The sequence below is a fragment of the Solea senegalensis genome, linkage group LG4 (genome assembly GCF_019176455.1).
Source record: "Solea senegalensis isolate Sse05_10M linkage group LG4, IFAPA_SoseM_1, whole genome shotgun sequence".
NCBI lineage: Eukaryota > Metazoa > Chordata > Actinopteri > Pleuronectiformes > Soleidae > Solea > Solea senegalensis.
This window is the reverse complement of record NC_058024.1, coordinates 23,320,311-23,338,753: the sequence shown is the minus strand read 5'-3', so window position 1 is coordinate 23,338,753 and position 18,443 is coordinate 23,320,311. Positions and strand designations below refer to the sequence as shown.

Below are 18,443 nucleotides of genomic sequence, written 5' to 3'. Positions count from 1 at the left end.
GATCTTACATAAATCGATCCCAGCAGGACGACAATAATCATGTTTTTCCACTAATGCCACTTTATTCACTGAAGTGGACTTAATTGGTGAAGAATATGCACGTTGCCATAGAAATCCTCCCACTAAGCATAGTACATAATACTACTGGGTCCAGTAATCCCTCAGGGTCTTCACACAGACATTTCAGTCTGCCATTATCACATGACGATCCGTTATATGAATACAAAGTAAGTGCCGAGTTGGGTGCATGCACGCTCTGACCTGATCCGACCTCCACATCAACCCAAACTCGGCACAGCAAAGACCAGAGTGATGAAAAAGCAAACAAAAAACATTTCCCGAGAAAACAGCGTTAGATCCCAGAGCCTTACAGTCGGTATTAGGTTTGAGATGCAGTGAGCAAATATAAAAAGCCAGCAGGCGGCGAGCTGTGTCGTCTGGTAATAATTAACTTCAGCGTATTAAACTCACACAAAATGACATAACCTAAATATAGCAGAGAAATTATTTGCTGTAAGAAATGTTAGGCGCAGCAGATGAGCAGCTGTGTGTGAAAACATAAACCACATATAAGCAGTGAATGTGGATGCAATTTTCAATGAGGGCACGAGTTCAGTCAAATCAAAACGTGGGTGCGGTGAATGCAAGACGACAGCAGCGTTACAGCACCAGAGCCGATATTCCCTGAGCTGCAAAATCAATTCAGTGCCGACACCCAGGATACGCAGGCACAAGTATTTTCACCCCTTTGGAAAGTGTTATCATATGTGTGGCCAAAAGAAAACCTGCTGCCGTGTTCAATTAATGAAGACTTTAGTCAATACAGCGATTTTTACCACATGTGCAATGACCAGTAAACACGTACCGTACACATCAACTGTGAAAAATCACAGTTGTAATAGTAATCAACTGTATGAGCCCAAATGTGCGGCGACAAAATGGATTTATGGGGATTTACGATGAGTTTCAGCATCTGTTTGTTAATTCTTTATTCAGCTGCAGCTGTTTTCAGCACAAAATAAGATATGAAGCAAAACAGTAGATGGACACGATTATGGACTATAGCTGCTGACCGTAGAGGAGAATTTAGCAGCTAAAGAGTTCCATGTTTCCCTTTTTATAGTTGGTGCAAACAAAAAGGTCATGAATGTTGAACTGTTTATAACCTTGCATTCCTTTCCATTACCCTAAAATGGTCCTAACCCGACTAAAGGGAGTCAGGGTGCAGCTCAGGAACCAGGAATGGCCTGTGCTTTTTTGCTGCTGCCGTGTTTCCTGTGTATGTTCCTTTGACCACGTTTCAAAGCTGTGGTTCTGGCCTAACATTCGGTCCATTTTAATCAAACCAGGTCACTCCATTTGGACACAGCAGGACTTTACTGAGCATGGCCACTTTTAAAGGTCCAGGATGTAACATGAAGGAGAGCATATTGGCAGAAACTGAATATACTACTATGCTAATGTTTCTACCAGTGGTGGGGTTTTTTTTATACATAGAACGAGGAAACTTGATAATAATGCTATAATAGTGTTTTTATTTACAGTGTATATGTACAAATTAAAATATAATTATCTATATCGGCGAGTTAATATCACCCAACGACCAGCTATTTGTCTACAGACTTCACTCGCAAAATCCACACAGGGCTGAGGCAGAAATCGGCGTCCGCGCCCGCCCACTGCTCCATGAACTCCCAGAGAAGCTCAGCTTCCGTGTTGTCCCATAGAGAACAGTTGAAGCTGAGCTTCAAGTGGCTTTAATGCGGAGGCTGCTTCTGAACATCTGACTTTTTTAGAGGAAGCAGAGCAGTCACCTCTCGGATGAACAATGGCAGATGGAGTGGGAGAGAAGAGAGAGTTCTGAGCAAGTGATTACAACCTTTTTGGAATGTAAAGGCCACCGTAGTTCCCTGACAATGCTTGGGAAAGGGAGGGGTGAGACGAGGAGGAGTCGTCCTCATTTTGTTGCAGATGTCACCAATTCTCACACACTGGGCCTTTGTGGAATTGTGCTCAGCAGATTCCTGTTATAACTTGCTGGTTTAAACCCATGTTGCCATCTTTACGCTCTCTCTCTCCCTCTCTCCCTCTTTCCCTCTCTTTCAGTTACCTGAATGACCTGGAGAGGATAGCTAAAGCAGATTATATCCCCACCCAGCAGGATGTTCTGCGAACCCGTGTCAAAACCACTGGCATTGTGGAGACTCACTTCACTTTTAAGGAATTGCACTTCAAGTAAGGTCAAAATAAACGGAAATAAGTGGCGAGTGGCGTCGCCAGTTTCACCATTCTTCTCTTTCTTTTATCACTGTTTTGCAAACAGCACGAGTCCAGCGAGCTCACACTTAGTGTTTGACATGAAGTAACCTCAGTGGTCACGTGACTCACACCTCTGACGGTTGCCTACACTGTTGATGATACTTAGATTTTTCCAGTGCATCAAACGTGAGCATTATATTAGTTAATAACGTAGGCAGGTGAAGTGTTTTCATTTAATTGGTTCCCATCGGTAACAGTGACAGCTTAATATAACCACCTCAGCAACTACTCTGAATACTAAAACAAAATGCATTATGGGCAGTGGCCATAAACCTCCTCTAAAGCATTACCCAGAAATTCAATTCCCAACACTTATTGCTCAAAAGGTCTGGACTAACCCTGCCAGGAAATTTGCAACTCGGCAAACTCATAAGCCAAATTATACCGGCAATTAAAAGCCCAATTATCCCGAGAGCCGGATAAACAAATCAGACCTGCCCATCATGCTTTAACTCCATAAAACCAGAGCTTTATCTAGTGCTAACATTTGTTTACTGTATATCCTCCATGGCACACATAGCATAGCACACCCAGTTGCTATAAATGTAAAATGTGTAAAAATACAAAGCCTATAGACATGTGTCATGTGCCATGTCGCCTGGGCTCGGCGTGACCTGTTTCCTGATAAACTCTTTGCTATTTACCCTCCGTCACAGCCTCACTGTTTTCCCTGAATAATGCATGCGGGCGATCGATAAGAAGAAAGTCACATGTTGATAGTTTTAGTCCCGGTTTCCATTACAAGCTCAAATTCACAACGACGCAGAAAGACGCCACATTCTCGTAAATCTCATTAACGGGATTGTTCTTGGGCTCCTGCCAACCTGGCACGAGTGAAGGAGACTATCATCACTTCATCACTTCTATTCTCAAAACATCATCATAATCCCGGGGGAACAATGTCGCCCTAACATTCTCTATCCTCCGTTCTTTCTTTACTCCACCTTTTCCTGAAAGGTCCTTATGAACGCGTCGTTTCATCAGCCTCCCTTTCACTATCTCTCACACACACACACACACACACATAAATCTCCTTTCCTTGCAGAATGTTTGATGTGGGAGGACAACGCTCGGAGAGAAAGAAGTGGATTCACTGTTTTGAAGGAGTCACCGCCATCATCTTCTGTGTCGCACTGAGCGCCTACGACCTGGTGCTGGCTGAGGATGAGGAAATGGTGAGGGAGTGATGAAGACTTACAAGCTACTTTATTTGTTTGTTTGTTTTACTCATTTATGGTGTAATAATAGTGGTAAAACATGGAGCCATTGGAGTTTAACGCTACATTTTCACTGCGATTATTTAATAAAAGTCCAGATAGTGAATTTTTTCTGGTGATTTGAACCATTTCACTCTTAATTTTCCAGTACAACTTAACATTAGAGAGGTGGTTAAAACAATGCTCTGAGGACATTCCACTGCACCGTTTAACCCTCCTGTCAAAAATATTGAACAACACTGTCCCCTGGTGGCAGTTCTGATGCCTTGTCTGTTTAGTGGAGATCATGACCTGTACAGTGTTTCGTCGTCTTTAGAACCGAATGCACGAGAGCATGAAGCTGTTTGACTCGATCTGCAACAACAAGTGGTTCACTGAGACCTCCATCATCCTCTTCCTCAACAAGAAGGACCTCTTTGAGGAGAAGATCACTCGCAGCCCCCTCGCCATCTGCTTCCCGGAGTACACAGGTGTGGTCGTGCTGCACCTCTGTACACCTGCTTTTTTCCAAGACTATGTTTAAACATACACCATATACAGAGGCTATAAGAATGTGCAATATAGAGTGTCTTATGTCCTTTATTTTCAGCACAACCTTGGCAATCTGATGAAAAAACAAAAGTATTTTACCAACTATATAAACACACCTGAGCAAAAAAGCACTCAAAAAAGTTCAAAAAGAAAAGAAAAACGCTCTATTTTGTGACTTCTGCACTAAAAAATATAAAATGAATCATGAATCATGAATCATGAACACATAAGAAGACAAAAAAGTCACTTTTTAAATGAATAAATGACGTATAAACACAGGAATTGTAAATATAAACATCTGAACGGACAGTTTGCTTTGATTGTGCTGTCGTACAAACGTATCCCCATCATTGAAAACAACCGTTATTATTATCTCTCCACACCGTTTCTTCTCAGGAGCCAACAAGTTCGATGAAGCAGCCAGTTACATTCAGACCAGGTTCGAGGACCTGAACAAGAAGAAGGACACCAAGGAGATCTACACCCACTTCACCTGTGCCACAGACACCAAGAACGTGCAGTTTGTCTTTGACGCCGTCACCGACGTCATCATAAAGAACAACCTGAAAGACTGTGGTCTTTTCTAAAGGTAGGATGAGAGGGATGCTGTGAAATAATCTAATCCTTAAACCTCATTAAAGTGACTTATTGATTACAATAAGTCAGTCATGTATGAGCAAGTTATATATCCCCGTAAACGTTTATTATTCAGTGCAACATAAACTATAAATCTATGTAAAAATCAATTTAATACTAAAAATCCTATATATATGTATAATTTAATTGACAGATTAAATGGTACAGTAGGTAGGATTTATTGATTTGGCATTATAAACTCAATTTTAAGATTTTACCGTAGTGTAAATCAAGTGATCTGGTAGAGAATGATGATTGTGCACCTCCTCTGTGCTCTGCTGTTTGTGCAGCCTCATGACTGCATCTGTAGCTGTGGTCACGCGGGGCATTCTCAGAGAGACTTTGACCAATCACGCGACAGCATCCAACACTGGAAAGTAACCTCAGAGTAGAGAGTCGGACAGTGAATGCAATCATCGGCAGATCATTTTAGAGAGATTATCTCAAGCCATCTGTCATGTGCAGTGTGTAACAAGGGCGTCTGTCCGTGCTCTGATGAGACAGTGATCCCAGAAACTTCAGTATATTACTAACCTGTGGATGGTATTTAACTATCAACTCTTTTTCCTGCCGATCCTGCCCACTGCAGCTCTGGTTACCTGCGGTCATATTTAGTCTCAGTCTGGACTAAGCGGCTATAGCAGCTTTATTTTTAGTGGATTATAAACTTTAATTACAGGCCTCAAATTACAGATTAGTAATTTACAGAATTTGTAAATTGCGATTGTATTACAATTCCAAAGTAATTTACTGTATTAGTGTGTGATATTTTACAGTTTGACAGCTAATTTTTTGTTTCAATAATGAGAGTTGAATCAGTTCCAAAAGAAAATTTATTGTGCATCACTGTTGGGGCCATTATGTAATTATTTAGTTAAACCACCAGAGGGCAGCATTAGGTTTGAAAGGTCATTGATTATCCTCAGGTGTGGGTGGAGGAGGCAGGCATAGAGTTTGTATCCTCATTTACCAACGTTTTATAATAGAAAGTAATGTAGATCTGAACCGTACCTGTGTAAATAAATACTTTATATTGATTACTTATTTGATACTGAACACGCTTTCTGGAAAGTTGGCACAAAGGAGCCAAAATGTACCAGTTTTTAATGGTGAAAGGAAACTGTACAATCACTTTTAGGTTGTATTTCCAATAGTAACGAAATACTATAATGGATAATGTAACATTGCTTTAAATACTATATAATAAGTAAGCAATATTGTTACTTTTTAATTAGTTCATTTTTTGCTGTGATGGCTGTGGATCCCCACTGAGCAGGATGAGCTTGTAAATGTCACTTTTAATGTACATTCTTATCACAGTATATTTATATTAAGCTGTTGTCTTTTTTTGTTTGTTTTTGCAATGCAGGATGATGATGATGATGCCTAACGCATACAGACTGCATGAGACTGCAAACAGCCCTGTGATGATTATTGCTTTTCATAATGAAAACCCTAACAGAGTTGATTCCCAGGGGAGGGCGGGGGTCAGTGAGTGGGGGGTGGGGTGGGTGGATGTCACTGAGGAAACTTCAACAATCACTGACTTGCAACCACCACAATCTCTGTGTATTGTGTTATTATGATTTACACTGATGGTGAACGTATGCATTTCTTTCACCATTTTTATTATAGCGAGTACCACCATCTGAGAACTGCGGCCCATAATCAGATTAACAACATAGATTATGTGAAGCGACTGGATTAAATGAAAAATAGCTGTTGAAATTTAAAAAAAAAGAAAAGAAAAATCATTATAATTGCAAATGAAAACACTGTAAAAATGTAAGCATTTAAGGACCAATCTAAGAGCCATGTGTTTGTTTATTTTTTTTGTATTCAGATTTCTATTTGATTTTAGTGTTTATAAGATTTTAGTTTTAGTTTCCATTTTACTTTTGAAGTTCAATAAGAGGACACAGTACAATAACACTGTTTATTTATGTATATGTATATATATGTATATATATATATATATGTATATATATATATATGTATATATATATATATATATATAAAATCACATTAACTTATGTTGAACTAAAGCCGGCGTTTTATGAACCTTTTGACTGCACAGAGCTTATTTTTAGAAGAAAACTTAACAAGCATGGAGAATGAAAATGAGTAAAGGGAAATGTCTTTTGTACAATGTTTACACACAATCAATATCCATAGTTGTACTCTAGTGCATTGTTCTGCATGACTGTCCATAGATTAGCCTGTACATGTATACACACACACACACACACAGACACACACACAAACTGAAGAACATTCCTAAGAAACACAAAAGGTTGCAAGGTTTTCAGAAAGTCCTGTCACGGTTGCTCTGTACCATTAATTTCATTTCCTGTCTTTTTCCCCATATGTTTGTGCCTTGATATTTGTTTACACTTCTTTAGAGACATGCTATCTATATTCATAGTGAGAATTAGGGCTATTTCTACTTCACTACAAACTCACAGGACCCGTTATTTAAGACACACAACACTGAGACAAAGTGGGTGATTTAGTTGTTCATGAATATCCTTCAATGTAAATAAAGTTTGGTCAAAATGATCTTATTATAGTTATTTTTTTTGACGTGTGGAAAGGAAGTGCATGAACGGGTTACTGTGTTCTGATCAATAATCTAATAAAGGTGAAGTGAAAGAGTGAATTGATATCAAAAGATCTATATAATAATCTAAGCTTTACTAAACGTTATTTTATACTTTTCAATATAGTTATTGGTTAAGCATGGTGAGCCAATTAAATACTTCACAATAAATGCTTTTTTATTTGTGATTTCATTCATTTTAAATTATTATTATTATTATTATTATTTGTCTTATTGTAGTCTTTGGACAGCTGTTGCTATGATGGATGCTTTCTTGTCGTTTTTTGATTTGTACACATAAAAATTGCTTTATGTTGAGGTTTCATCAAAAAAATGACCGTTCCCCTATTTTTTTCAGTGTAGGGCTTTTATTTTCTTTAAAGGAAGTGACTTTGACTTTGACTTTTTTCTCAATTTTATTTTTTTTCCCCTCTGTTGTGGGAATAACAGATCCACCGTTGAATGACGATTGAATAACACATTTATGTCTGAAAATTAGGAAATAACTAGGGATGGGATGTTACCACCATACCGATATTGATATTAGTCCGAGCCAGTCAAAGACAAAATTCTCCAACTGTGTAACAAATATTGCATTAGTGAATCATGCAACATGATGATTTTTAGATTGGTTTGGATTTTACATTTTTATCTGGCCGATATCCCATCCAGTGATTTTGACCAGTATTGGACCGATATCGGTTCCCATCCCTATAAAAAACCCACAAATAGTATATTTGTTTTGGGTGAAGTGGTCCATATGCACCCTTGGTCCAATAAATGAAATTGTTATGAATAATATTTAAAGTAAGAAAAAAAATACAACATTTATCTATAGACTGCACCATGTTCAACCACTTAATATGTGGTATATATATATATATATATATATATATATATATATGTATATATATACATATACGTATATGTATATATATATATATATATATATATATGTACATATATATATTCTGAATGCAAGATTTTGATTGAGGCAAGTTTATTTATATAGCACATTTCAACATCAAGGAATTTCAAAGTACTTTACAATAAGAAATATATAATATGATATACAAGGCATAGTAAAACACAAAAGCATTAAAATAGAGAGGTAAAACAAAAAGGGGGGAATGAAAAGTTGTAGTTATAGCTGAGGAGGAGCAGTGATAATACTTTTATTTTTATTTAAACAGAGTCGTAAACAGGTGAGGTTGGGGCAAAAAACCCAAACTGAAAGCAGCTTCCCCCGCATTTAGTCCTGATTCTGGGACACAGAACAAACCTTAGTGGTCTTCATGATTCATCATGAGCCGGCAGCTCAGAAAATGTATTGTGGCCTTAAACCATTCAGTCATTTATAGACTCCCAGCAATTAAAAACACCTTTGTTTTGCTACTCTCCACCACTGTTCCTGACTGAATTACAATACAAGACAACAAAAAGGAGAAGAGGAGGTGCAGGCGTGAATGCTTTTTGCTCATCTCCACGTGAAATGAGCGCCTCGCTTGATCCCGACAGCAAGTTTGCAATTCAAAGCAGCCATGAATAGACTGTATTTATGTTAAAGACCTGAGCGGAGTGGGTGTGAAAGGCTTTACCTTCATGTACAGTAGGACGGGGTCAGTGGTGAATGGGGAGGAACTGTTAACAGACATCCACAAGGTGGCGACAAGTAGACTTCAGCAGAGCAGCGTATGATGTGTGTCGTGTGGCAGAATCAAGACTTTATAGTCTGCTTTCATCTACACAGCAAACAGAAGAGCAACATATTTGAAAACAACTTTAAACCATGGCAGTGTAAATGTATCATTATAGCAATACTTATTATTTTATTACTCTTGTTGTTAAATGGGAGTTAACTTATCACCCAGCTCCAGATGTGGAGTTCCCCCACCGCTGTTTTCAGGCGACTTTGCCATTGGCTGGTTTTGTGTTGCTCTGTGCTGATTGGCTGCAGAGAAGAAAGCTCTGCACCATGAAAGTCCACTGACAGAGCCTGCTCTCTCTCACACACACACACACACACAGTTACTCACAGACAGACAGACACTCAGAGAGAGAGACAGAGAGAGAGAGAGAGCTGCATGTGATGGGACTCTCGTTCAGTCTGATTGAAAAGTGACAAATCAGAAGGAATTCACAGATTTTTTCAGACATCTGCCAGGATCCTGAACTTCTGCAGACGTTTAATCTCAAGCAATGGTGAGTTTTTGTCTTTTTCTGCATGTGCTTTCATTGAGCTGGGTAATACTTTGTTATCACTGTAATATTGTCTCCTTATTACCATGCTATACCAGTTAATAACTTATTAACAACCAAAGAAATAAGATAGGTAATTAATATTATAGATTAGATTTTTTTTTTTTTTAAAGAAGACTTCAAACTTGTCTTCTTTTTACTCTAGCTATTTTAAAGCAACAACTACTCAAGCCTTTTCCATAGTAGTTACTTGTAAAAGGGAGGTAATAATAATAATAATAAGTTTAAGTTTCTTTAAGTCACTTTAAGTTTAAGTGCTTCACAATGAAAGGAGTATACAATTTAAAAAGAAAAGAGATGCAAATACACAAACAATAAAATAGTATTGTTAGTATTGTGATTACAGTTTATACCATTTCTTCCTTTCAAGACAGTTTGAAACCCTTTTTGTTTTTTTGTTTATTATATTATATTATATCATACCCCTAAAGGCACATTTAACTGAAACCAAATTATCTTTATCAAATGATGAGTAAGTGAGTGACTCACTGCTGCTTCTTGCAGTGAGAAGCACTGACACACAGAGTCCCACTGAGCATGTCTCTGTGTGTCAGATAAAAAAACTCTCCCCCTGGGGCCAAATGGTTCAGCACCCACAGCTGTGATAACATCACGGCGTTGTTGTGGTGTCCTTTGATAATCCACGCCACTATCTCGCAGAGCAAAGAGCCTCAACATTGCACCAAAAAAATGCAAAAAAACACAGCACATTGTATGATATTTGCACTTCTCAATGAAACGTGCAATGTGGTGTGATTGATACATTTCATTCATAACTCATCACTGTGTCGTTCTAATATATAGCAGTCATTTCCTGCTGCTATAATTCAGACCAGTCCACATCCTGCAAGTTAGGGGAATCCGAGAGGATAAGTGGGCCTCGGCACTCCTCCGTGATTCAGCTTTGTTCCAACTTCCCCTCTGTAGCTGCAGCAGGCAGGCAGGAGAGTTTTCCCCGAATGAAACGTGCATCCTGTACTCGGAGCCATGACTTTTTCATTCCCTGAAATCACACTGCACGGGATGGGATGGTCTCAATAAAGCTGCTCCGAGGTTTGTCAGGAATGCCTGACTTGTTATATGGTCATAGAGCAGAGTGATCTCAGCTGCTAAAAATCCTATTGGCCCAGTTCTTGAAACTTTTGGAGCCTTTCGCTCTGTGGTCTGCTGCAAAACTTGACTTGAACTCTGTCTTTCTTTAAGTTGTTTTGCCCCATGATTTATATTTTTAATTTCAATTGTGCCTGCACCACTAAACCTCTGTTTTTCCTCCTCTCACTGTGTGTAGCTGTGTTTGGGAGATTCTACTGACTGCCTCCGGGACCAAGTACAGTACATGATGAGATCCCTGCAGGACCTGAAGCAGATCAGCAGGCCAAGGCCGCTGAGTGAACCATGCGTCCGCTCTTTCGCCGCAACACGACACTGCAAGCAGAGGCCACAGCAGGACCAACTCACTCAGCTACGTGTCTCTGATGCCAGTGAAGCCGGCACGTATGACTCTGCCTGCTGCTTGGCCAGCCCGCTGGAAGAGGAGGAAGAGCAGCAGCAGCAGCAGCAGCAGCAGCAGCAGCAGCAGCAGGAACGCCTCGCACAAGCCTCCCCCGGGAGTGAGAAGAGTGTGGACTTTGACTCGGGTTACTCCGAGGCCTCTTGGCAAGATGAAGGTGTGGTGTTGAGGAGGACCAGAAACGTGCGGGTCTCCTCGTCTGCCTGTCTCCGCACAAACCGAGGGCCTTCTGGCCGCATCCGTCCCAAATCGACCTCAGATGCTTGCCTGGAGCGTTGGACGTCGTACGAGGTCACCGACCCAGAGGACTGGACAACACAGTTGCTGAGCAGCAGCAGGAACAGACAGCCTCTCGTGCTGGGGGACAACAGCTTTGCTGACCTCATAAAGAACTGGATGGACCTTCCGGAGTGTCCCGAGCCGGCACACATGAGACCCAGTGCCAGTCGAGGCCTCGCGAGAGACATTTTAGACAACATGAGGAAGAGACTGTCTAAAACTGTGGAGGTAAAGCTGAGGCCGGCAGACTCCAGAAGAGTCAGCAGGGCGGCGGAGCCTCCCAAACGAATGTCCTGCCCTGTGGGACTCCAGAATTTCAAGCCTTTCTTTCACCAGTCACACACTGGACTCCATCAACTGGACACTGACTTTTTCCAGTTCACTGCTCTGATGAAGACCGGCAGCCGACAGCCCATCATATGCAATGACATCATTGGATACATTTGAGTGAAACGGCGACTACGGACACTTTGAAGTCGAAATTGAAACAAGATGGTTCTATTTTTTTAATATTCGTACATGTGGAATAAAAGATTGTGTGTATTTAATAAAAAAAAAACTGTGTTGTGTTTTGAGTTGGAGCAGTTGTACACGCTTTAAAAACATTAATTATGTTTCTGAAAGACAAGATCATTTTAAGTCCCCTGTTTTATTTTATAGTATTGTGCAAAAGTCTCAGGGCAAATTGTGTGAGACTGAAAGTTGGTTTCATAGTAGCAAACCTATAATCAGTTAAACGTTAATATTAACTTATATAATAATAGTAACTTAGTATTAGTATTCCACTCCAGGTTTAAGAGAGCCAGGCTCTGTGAATCGGTTTTCTTCTCTGAAATATGTGTTATTATAAAACTTAATAATTATACTGTATAGTCATTATAACACTGGTAAAAACAACAAAACTGTACTACGTAACTACGATCCGAGTATGGTCATTGTGTGCCAGTGTTTCTGTGAGTGAAAAACGAGACACTTTTATCGTTTCCTTGTCCAAACAGAATTTTATAACAAACATCGTTCGATCACAGTTACAGAATGGCATCTATAAATATTGTCAGGTTGTGGCAAATTGTTAAACATCCCAGTACACATAAAGATCCTTGAAGACGAGCACAGTCTCTGTTCCCATTCGCTCGGGGTTTCTTCCTTTAAGGCACCGGCGGTGCATGTGTTAAGAAGAACCCAGAAGTATTGCACCTTGTGTACCAAATGTCGTATTGTTTTTTTTTTTTAAAGGCAGTTGTTCTAAGTTGCCCTGCTTTAGTTTGATTTAACATCAAGCTCAGCAGGATATACAATATATTCCGTCTCAAAACTAGTCTATGTGTAAGCATCTTTAAAATCACCTAATGGCGTTGATTGGCAGATAATGTAACAGAAAAGCCCACAAGATAAACGAATAATCAAAATGGTTAACCTTTGACCTGATTCATTACCCATTAATTGTGATCCCACTAAAAATGGCAGTATAGTTATTCAACACCCAAGTGGAGACACAGAGGGCGGGGGGTTAACAGAAGCAACAAAGACAAAAGTTTTTGCATTTTTTGATGTCAGAGGTCGATCATGTTTTATGACGTCCTGTCGATGATGTCACAGGAGCAGGTACCTGATGAAGACGACCGAGTCACAGTCGTCTTCTTCTTCCTCAAACATGGGGGTCAACTCCAGCATCTTCTTGTGCGGAGGGATGTCAGCTTTAGAGACCTTTCTCACCACATCAGACACACTACGGAAATATAATATAAAGTATGATGACACGATCATTGTAAAATCGTGAATTCAACAAATGGACATGTTTGTATTTGGCAACTGTAAAAAGGACGTGAATAACTTCTGATCACCAACATACAGTATTTCTTAAAAACACAAAAGCGACATGTTTTTCTACTGATTAGTTCATGGAAACACAGAGAAGGTGCAGCTTGGACACATCCCAGGGTCACAGGGTGTCAGATCGGGTCTCAGATCATCAGACTCCCTCACCTGGGCGACCCAGCCGGGGTTGATCAGACCCTGGCTTGTCGCCCCTCCTGATCCACAACCACCTAGAAGCGTTTTCTGCTGCTTCGCTGATGTTTCTGGTGGCTTTCCGCTCTGGCAACCCTCTTATACCAAGGAGCCTTAGCACTCCTCGACCAGCTCGGGATATTTGGCCCTCTTACATTCATGGGGCCTCCTCTATCCGGGCTTCCCAGGGGACTGTACGTTCCAAAAGCAACACCTGCTTCAAACACTCTGATGTTAAGACCAAATCTGGCCTGAGAGACGTCCTTGCGATGTGCTCTGGAAACATAAGCTGCTTCTGGAGGTCCACTTTAAGCTGCCAGTCGCGAGCCAAGGCTAGCAGTCCGGTTAGGACCCTGCTGTTTTTCCCCTGCCCTGACAAAGGCGATGTTGTGTCTTGATGATGTTTCCTATGCTGGATTCTACTAAAAAGATCATGTAAATGAAAAGCAGTCATTTCATCCTTTTACCGTGTCACATATAATCTTCCTAAGTTCCACATTCACCCTACAGTGGCCCAGCAAAGGAAGCTCGGGCAACAACGACAGCACAGGAAGTGAGTACCACAGAGGGTATTTGTCATGAACAGACTGCTCTCTGCTTCTCCCCGGCTGTTGGTTAATCTAACCACAACACAAGTTCCAGTTCCCCTGAGACAAAGCCATCAGGAAAGAAAAAGGACGTGCACAGGCTGCTGCACGGTCAACGTGAGGACCTCACAGCAAGGTTTCCGTAAAGCCTATTTTGAATCATCAAATATTTTCATTGAAATTAAACGTGATTTATTTCTTCTTTCCGTCCTCCTGAAAATCAAAACATCCCCGAGGGTGCATGCCGCGCACACTTGTGCTGCAATGTGCTGAACAGGTCTGAACAGCATGACTTTGCAGATGCAGAAAGAAAGAAAAAATGGCTTGGCACCAATTTAACTCTTTAAGTCTTATCCTCAACAAACAGGAAAAAAAGACTGCAGGGGGGTGAGGGAGCGGTCTCAATCATCAGTATTCAGTGATGCATGTGAATGTGTCAACAGCCTCTCTCCTCACAGGCTCACAGGAAACACCTCATCCTGCCATTAGTCTTCTAAACAAACAACGGGAGGCTGCTTATTGTTGTTCATGTGTGAGACAGGGGCCGCGACACATGTGTGGCCCTCTACTGTACGTGAGACGTGATGCTGGAGTGGACGTACCTCAGCTGAAGCCGCTCCACTTGTCCGCTGTATATGGCAGCGGCTCCATAGAAGAGACTGCAGATGCTCAAGTTGTATTTTTCCTGCACAAAGACACAGTCAGTTACACAGTCTGCACAACGACGCCATCGTAACAGAGAGACAACCGCCTACATGCATCGACATTCTGCTTATGACAACCACAGCACTTCAGGTTCCTCTGCTGTGTCTCCACAAGCAAACCAAAAGGAACCCAGACAGTCAAAGGTTAAAGGAAAACTGCAGCAAATAAGAACACGTTCCTTTTTGCCACCTTGGAACAAACTTCAGCAGAATCAATAAACCAACTGAGGTCTGCGCCAAAGGAAACAGACATTCTCCGATAAATCTACTACATGTAAACCATTTCATATTATGAAAACACTGTCGTTTCCAGCATATGAGGCGTGTTTAGGTAAAGAAAGAAAACTGTTGCACTACAGTGTCAAAACAGAGTTAGTTCCACTTAGATCACATTGCAAGAGTCCTAGCATCCTTATCTGCTCATCTCTTAATCTTGTTCCTCTACGTAAATCTTGTTAACGATGACATTTCACTTGTTTCTTGTGTCAATTTAATAATCTAAGTAATCTAAGCCCAACTACACTAGGGTGAGTCGAAAGCTAAAGACAGGTATAGGTTGTAAATGGTGCTGTAATAGGTGCAAAATGGTCAGCCATTTCAAACAATGGGCATTGTGTTGCACTGGAAGAAGGTGAATAGGTCGACGAAAGAAAACGCATGAATTAAATTTGCACTCTTTGGCACGGGGTGTGAAGAAATTGGGTTTCCTGTCTGAGAGGAGTCAGGGGTTACCTTGATATACTGGATCAGCTCTCCCAAGGTCATTTCCTGCTGATTGCCGCGTCTGCCCTCAACAAGGAAGTCATCCCACAGTGTGTAATTCTGTCCTGCAACCTGCCGATAGACACGTTACACACACACACACACACACACAGAGAGACAAAGTTGACAGATGAAGAGCCACACGAGGGATGTGCAGGAAATGTTGGGGACCATCACAAGAGTCCTGGACACTCACAGACAGAGAGGCGGCACTTTTCATCACTGTGTTAAAAAGCAGCTGAGAACGATCAGTGATCACCCCCCCGCCCCCCAGTGCTGCGCTATAGACCCGAACAAGCTACCATGAGGTCAAGAAGGTGCTTCCTCATATTATATACGAGCAAATACCTATGAGACTTGCTCGCTTACTTCCCAACAATCATTCTGAGCTAAAACAAAACCAGAAACAAATGACTTTGTCAGTGTTTGTGTAATTTAGGGGCAGATCCTGATCGTGCAACTTGAGAAAACAAGCGTCCGTATGAGGCTTATAAAAATCTGCACCGGACTGAATATGTGCTGCTCCAGGCAGTGAAATAATGACACAGGAATTTTTCCAAGAACTTTGCCAGATTGCACTTCCAGTGCTTGAAGTTTCCTTTCTGAATTTCCTGCAGTTCTGCAGAGTCCTCTCTGTTCAAGAGTCATCTGAAATAAAACAGTTTACTGTTTAAACACCTAACTTTGTGTCTCAGGGATAAAAAAAAAAATGTGTTTGTATTTGTCAAACAAAAAGGATTGGGAGGAAGTTTTACAATGTTGATGACAGCATGATAATACAATAATAATAATTACAAAATTCTGCTTTAAATTCACATTTAAATTTGTGAAAAACGGGTGTGAATGGACAGAGAAACCAAAGTTTTAAAATCAGCCTCGTCCTCAGTTTTCTGTTATTCTTTTAAACTCCAAAGCTGTGTTTTAACATGGGAGTCAATGGGAGGTTTGACCAGAACTCTCTGTGCTTCTAGGTTAATTTTAAGAGAAACCAAAAATGAAAACAACACACAGGGTTAGACAACAATCACAGCAACGTTTTTATGTAAAAAGAAATATGTCTGTGTAGGTTGGAATTTATGTGCAGGAGAAGAGTTTGTTTAGAGAAAAAAAAAAAGGACAAAACTTAAATTGCTATTGTTTAAAAACGGTGATAGGTATCAAAACTTTGGTTTAGGTGAACAAAGTCTCAAGTCTTATGACCTGTTTAAAGCTTTAACCACAGCTCTACGTTAAAGTATGACGACACTGTGAGGCTCCAAAGTGGGCTGAGTTGACATCATTTTTTCGACCGTTTCCTGTTCATGTCTATATGTAAATTCCTCGGAGTTGTTTGCGATTTTTGTCGCCATGGTTACTGGAAACGCTTGAAAGAGTCATAGCATACCATTCCCAATCAATCACGTTTTGATATCGGATATGTGGGGATCACCAAAGGTATCGCTGTTGAAAGGAAATAAACAGCGGAGATATTTCACTAAAGACTAGAGGACAAAGTCACAAGGACACATGGATGTTGACTTTATTTCGACCAACAGACTACTCAAAAGATGTCATATGACATTCAAAGGCGGCACAAATTCCGACAAAATAATAGTGTCAGTCTGTCAGACGCTGGAATACATTTGATACACCCAAGACATTATTTACGAGAGAAATGTGTTTATGGAGTCTCGTGAGTGTGGATAAGTGTAGTGGTTCAGATAAGATAATCACACAGTTGTTGTCTCCTTCTCCTGCCTCGGGCTCAACTGTCTCCATACAACACAGAAGCTTGTAAATGTAAACGTTTGCATCTTAGCGTCAATGTCCACAGTCGTTCTGCATCCACCAGGTCATTACCCCTATAGCATCAACCTCTGACCCACCAAAAAACACTCAGATTATTATAAACACTGATGTTTCTACTGCTACTGGACAGATCGCATAATACCTTGATCATAAACATGGTAATCTACACCAGTGTAGGACCTAGTAAAAAACCACCACCTGACCTGAACTGTGTCAGGATTCCTCACATGCACAACATGCGTCATTTGGTCAGTCGAAGCTGCTCACTCACGCATGCGCCGTCTGGTTTACAAAAGAAGTTGTGAAGATCAAAACTTGGCTCGAGATGCAAATACCAAAACGCCAGCTAAACCTGGGTCCAATTATCTCTGCTCCAGCAGCCAAGGGGAACTTTTTGAGTAGCCCTCGCAGCACCCACCACTGGTGGGGACTGGGGTTATGGAGACACACTTGAGGCATACGTCTGTTAAAGGCTGACGGGTGTCTGGGTCCTTTGTTCCAGTTTTCAGACAAGGCACGTTTTGTCTTCGTGTTTACAAAAACATTGTTTGTAGGTTCTGCTGTAAATGATCTCGTAAATGCGACGTCATCGTTGAAGTTTAAACTGTATTTCCTTTCAAGTGCTTTTGTGTTTAAATGCTGATTCCACACAAGGCAAAGCAAAATGGCAGGCTATTTTTACACTGTCTCCTCCCTTCCTCACATTCATATCTGTCACACAACTCTGGCAGCAGCCCGAAGCCAATCCACGACCGCCGTCGGTCAAGACACACATACAGAAGTGATTTGAGTGCGATACTGTAGCAGCAGAGAGAGAAAACATGTGCGAGAAAGCCAAAATAGAAGCTGGAAACAATTGAACGGTTTCCCACAAGCAAAGCGACAGTATGTCTTTGTCGTGGAACTTGCACAATAAAAAAACATAAATGCCCTCAAGACAAACAGAGAAGACACGTGACACATGCAGTTATTGTGTCAAACAAAATGTGTTTGCCACATATTCTTATAAAGTAACTGTAGAGCCATAAAAGGACAAATCTGATATAATGTATAACATCAAGCATGTCCACTGGTCGTCTAAAGTGTAGTGTATATCTGTGCAGGGTGCTGCTTGATGGCACCTTCTAAAAATCTGTATTTATTTACGGCCGTGACTGTTCAGTTGGCTAAATACAGCACATCTGACAATAAATATAAAACCTCTGTCCGATCCGGAGGTTTGTTTGTGAAGCTGGCTGTCAG

At 40.8% G+C, this 18,443-nt stretch overlaps 3 protein-coding genes across 6 annotated transcripts in view; 2 read left to right on the top strand and 1 right to left on the bottom strand.

Moving 5' to 3' along the window:
- Positions 1–18,443, top strand: part of LOC122767760 (guanine nucleotide-binding protein G(i) subunit alpha-2) — a 56,157-nt gene that overhangs the window by 30,442 nt on the left and 7,272 nt on the right. Inside the window, exons 5-9 of one of the 3 annotated variants that reach the window (XM_044023223.1) lie at positions 2,107–2,235; positions 3,365–3,494; positions 3,853–4,006; positions 4,464–4,656; positions 6,073–6,087. In XM_044023223.1, coding sequence (XP_043879158.1) covers positions 2,107–2,235; positions 3,365–3,494; positions 3,853–4,006; positions 4,464–4,654 — 604 coding nt within the window. In that variant the 3' untranslated portion in view covers positions 4,655–4,656; positions 6,073–6,087. Of the gene's footprint in view, positions 1–2,106; positions 2,236–3,364; positions 3,495–3,852; positions 4,007–4,463; positions 4,657–4,993; positions 5,377–6,072; positions 6,185–18,443 lie in introns of those variants that run through there. The other 2 variants (XM_044023222.1, XM_044023224.1) reach the window with 2 other exon arrangements.
- LOC122767761 (PAK4-inhibitor inka2-like) lies at positions 9,312–11,909 on the top strand. Of its 2 annotated transcripts, XM_044023227.1 has the most exons (3): positions 9,312–9,504; positions 10,850–11,102; positions 11,133–11,909. In XM_044023227.1, the coding sequence occupies exons 1-3, from the start codon at positions 9,502–9,504 to the stop codon at positions 11,795–11,797; spliced, it is 921 nt and encodes a 306-aa protein (XP_043879162.1). In that variant the 5' UTR covers positions 9,312–9,501; the 3' UTR covers positions 11,798–11,909. The 2 variants fall into 2 exon arrangements, with proteins under 2 accessions (XP_043879162.1, XP_043879161.1); XM_044023226.1 differs by having other exon boundaries at positions 10,850–11,909.
- LOC122767759 (ubiquitin-like modifier-activating enzyme 1) overlaps positions 12,853–18,443 on the bottom strand; it is a 34,598-nt gene continuing 29,007 nt past the window's right edge. The window contains 3 exon segments of the mRNA XM_044023221.1: positions 12,853–13,079; positions 14,550–14,632; positions 15,384–15,485. Of these exon segments, the coding sequence (XP_043879156.1) occupies positions 12,944–13,079; positions 14,550–14,632; positions 15,384–15,485 (321 nt within the window). The 3' untranslated portion in view covers positions 12,853–12,943.